The sequence below is a fragment of the Armigeres subalbatus genome, chromosome 3 (genome assembly GCF_024139115.2).
Source record: "Armigeres subalbatus isolate Guangzhou_Male chromosome 3, GZ_Asu_2, whole genome shotgun sequence".
Classification (NCBI taxonomy): Eukaryota; Metazoa; Arthropoda; class Insecta; order Diptera; family Culicidae; genus Armigeres; species Armigeres subalbatus.
In genome coordinates, this window is record NC_085141.1 from 149,227,328 (window position 1) to 149,231,023 (window position 3,696).

Below are 3,696 nucleotides of genomic sequence, written 5' to 3' on the forward strand. Positions count from 1 at the left end.
CGACCAAATTCCCGAGGTGTGAGGCTACCTTAAAATTTTCCCGAGGTGTAGCTTAAGGGTAGCCTTAAGGGTTTGGGCCACACCTGTAGTAAAGGCTACCTTACACCTCGGGAAAATTTTCCGCCGGATTTTGGTCCCCGTGTTATTTAAATGGGGCCGGGATTTTGATTTTCCGTGCCCAAATCCCGAAAACATCGCATATGCAAAAACACATGGGGAAAAAATCCGCGGACCAAATTCCCGAGGTGTGAGGCTACCTTAAAGGACATCGAGTCGGATCTGAAAAAAAATATTAAACAATAAACTGCATATTTGAAAGTGAGTTGTTCTTTTTTGTTTCAGATTTTTCGTGGTACTAACACATTGAGGCGCAAGCAGGCATCAGATCAAGACAAATCCTTTCTTACAAAGCAATGGACGCGCCTGGTTCAGGCATTATAGAAACTCTACAGCACCATGCCTCAGCATAAAAATCAACTATCTGCCGTGGTTAAGGGTCGTGGTCAGGCAGGCTTTAGCGAGTACGAAGTATTAAAAATATTTTGCGATGTGTGCGAATCATTAGCAGAGTTGCATTGCTGTCCAGCCCCAGTTATCTATCGGGACCTAAAAATGGAAAATGTGGTGCAAAACGATATGGGTCGCTTCATTTTGGCAGAATCGAATGCAGCCACAACCCGTTTCCTTAACCCAGCCGCGCATGGCAAGAAGGCTGTTGAAGAGGAAATTCAAAAGAACACTACCCAAGGCTATCGGGCACCGGAAATGATTGATTTAAACTCAGGTCACAGCATCACAACCAAGAGTGATATATGGGCTTTGGGATGTTTGCTGTATCGACTCTGTTTTGGATCGCTACCCTTCGGAGAAAGTTCCAAAGCCATTGTAAACTGTCAGTATAACATTCCTGAAAAGTGCAAATATTCTTCAGAACTATGTCAATTAATCCGTTTTATGTTGGAGACAGACCCGGAAAAACGTCCTAGTATCTATCAAGTATGTGAGGTAGCATTTAAAATTTCCGGGAAGGATAACCCGCTTAGAATCGCACTAGAGCGACAAAAAATCAATTCCGATTACAATAACGAACGAAAGCATCACCAAACAGTACCATCGACTGTTCCAATTGTATCGTCGATTAGTGTTAGTACCAGTGTTGCACCGAGATCTCGTCCCAAGGGTCAACATTCTGGCACAGGAAGCGGTTTCAGTTTGGGTCCACCACCGCAAAGCTCATCGCCAAAAAATGTTGCGTCCCCGGTTCCGGATGCAGACGGAAGACAGAGCTCGGATAGGCATAACGTTTCTATCACTACTACATTTGTAGCGAATTTTAGTGGAAATTTTCCAACAGCTACTTCTGCTAAACAAATTGCTAAAAGCCCTGCGGGATTGAGTATGGATCTGCAGCTTCAGACAGTCATTGGAGACACTCAGCGCTGTGGCAACGAAGCTAGCTTCAGGTGAGTAATAGGATTCTTTTCAAATTAGTTTATTGCAGTGGCGTCGCGTAACCTCACTTTTTACCTGTGCACTGCCACAAAAAGTGAAAATTTTGATATTTTGACAACCCAAATGGAAAAGAAAATTATCAGAGTCGTTTATACTAATCAAAATCCAGTTGTTCTAGGCATTTCCGCACACCAATTCCTTAAATTTAAACTCAGTGCACAGGTAGATTGAGGTTAGGGAAACGCCACTGGTTTATTGCCCTAAATGTGTGCCAGAGGTCCATTATCGATTTTAAGCGAGCTCAATACTACACAACTACATGCAGTTCTATTTCCGGTATTTTATTCAAAATCTAAATTAAAGCCTATCCACGTTAGATTTTGGACAGTTCGATTGTGTTCAATCGATTTGACGCCATTTCATCAATTTGGTGGAAGTGAGCTAAAACATGCTGAAAGCAGCACATAAACCGAAGAGATTTAGCTGTCTTGTAAATGGATTTTCTCCGTCCGTAGTTTGTAGAAATGTTTAAACATCGCGTTGGAAGATGATGTCCGAAATTTAACGTGGACAGACCTTAGTTGGTTTTCTATATTTAAAAAAATATTGATGAGTTTTTTTTACGAATAAAGGTAATGAACTACAGAGGAAGATTGTTGCTGTCGTTACTGGTGAAACATCTTTTGTTGGTGAGGACAGGCAAAATCAATACGTTTTGACAGTTGTGTACTCAACATGTTTTGAACAAGAACAAAGGAAACCGCATTGTTTCATAGCTAATTTAAATTATGCCATTTATTAGGATAATTATGGGTCTTCCACGAAAGGCTGAATCACATAAGGCTGAAAACTCATAAGGCTGAACACGAAAGGCTGAATAGTAAAAATCTCACATAAGGCTGAAATAACAAAAGGCTAAAACTCGAAAGGCTGAAAAATCGTGAGAAACCAATATTAGTGGAAGAATTCACATTTGACGTTAAAAGGGGCACAAACTAAAATGTTGTCTTCCAATTTTTCTACGGAATTCTTATTTTTTAGTCTATACAGTTCATTAAATCTTGAGGTACCGTCGTTGGGGGTGACAATGGGTCAAATGGGGGTGAGAATGGGTCACTGTTTCAACTACTTAGAATGCTTGTAGAATACATTGAATGTATCTGAGGGCAAGATGACTAAAATATAAGAGACCATTTGTCACTCCCGATGGCGGTAACATAGACTTATTTGACTTAATTGTTCCTGGTTCTTGTATTTGGGGTTTGATTCTTGCTAGATTGCTTTCTATTTTTTATTTTTTTTTTCATTCTTTATTCTTCTCTTTTCTTCTTTCTTCTTTTTCCTTTTTTATTCTTCCTTCTTTCTTCCCAGTTCCTTCTACTTTTTTCTTCTTCTTTTTTATTCCATTTTTTTCTTCCTTTTTTCTTCTTTCTTTTTCAACCCAGACTAGTTCCTTCTTCCTGTTTTTTTCTTCCTTCTTCGTTCTACCTTCTTTCTTCTTAGTTCTTCCTTCTTAATGCCTCCTTCCTTGTTCCTATTTCTTTCTTTCTTCTTCTGCCTTCCATGTTCCTTTTTTTTCTTGTTTCTTCACCCTTCATTTTTCTTTGTTCTTTTTCTTCTTCATTCTTTTCTTTTGCTTTCTTATTTCTTCCTTCTTCCCTTTCCTTGTTTTTTCTTCTTCTTTCTTCTTTCATATCTTTGTTTTTTCTTTCTTTCTGTCTTCTTTCCTTTACCTTCTTCCTTATTCCTTTTTCTCTATTCTTTCTTCATTTTACTTTCTTCCTTCTTCGTTCTTCCTTCTTTCAACCTTTTTTCCTTTTTTTAAATCATTTCATCTTCTTTCGTCCTGTTTTCTTCTTCCTTCATTTTCCTTCCTTTTTCCCTTTTTCCTTCTTCTTTCTTTTACCTTTTTTTCTTTTTTCTTCATTCTTTTCCCTTCTTCTTTCTGCCTTTTTCATTCTTCCATCTTTATCCTTCCTTCTTTCTTTTGCTTAATCATTATTCCTTCTTTCATCTTTATCTCACCTTTTCCTTCTTTCTTCTTCTATATTCTTTTTCCATCTTTCATCTTTTTTCCTTCTCCCTTCTTCCGTTTTCTTCTTTTTTCTTTCCTCCTTCCTTCTTCTCTGTTCAATTTTTATTCTTTAATCTTTATACTTTATTCTTTATTTTTTTATTCTTTATTCTTCTTTATTCATTATTCTCTATTCTTTATCAATCATCAATTTTAGCATTTCGATACAT

At 37.7% G+C, this 3,696-nt stretch overlaps 1 protein-coding gene across 1 annotated transcript; it reads left to right on the forward strand.

The window, feature by feature from the left end:
* The first annotated feature begins 456 nt into the window (after window positions 1-456).
* On the forward strand, window positions 457-1,467 carry LOC134222045 (AP2-associated protein kinase 1-like). Its single transcript, XM_062701194.1, has one exon. The coding sequence runs from the start codon at window positions 457-459 to the stop codon at window positions 1,465-1,467; it is 1,011 nt and encodes a 336-aa protein (XP_062557178.1).
* Window positions 1,468-3,696: the final 2,229 nt, after the last annotated feature.

What these genes read in the sequence shown, in the direction of transcription:
- LOC134222045 (XM_062701194.1), top strand. Translation starts at nt 457, where the DNA reads ATGCCTCAGCATAAAAATCAACTATCTGCCGTGGTTAAGGGTCGTGGT.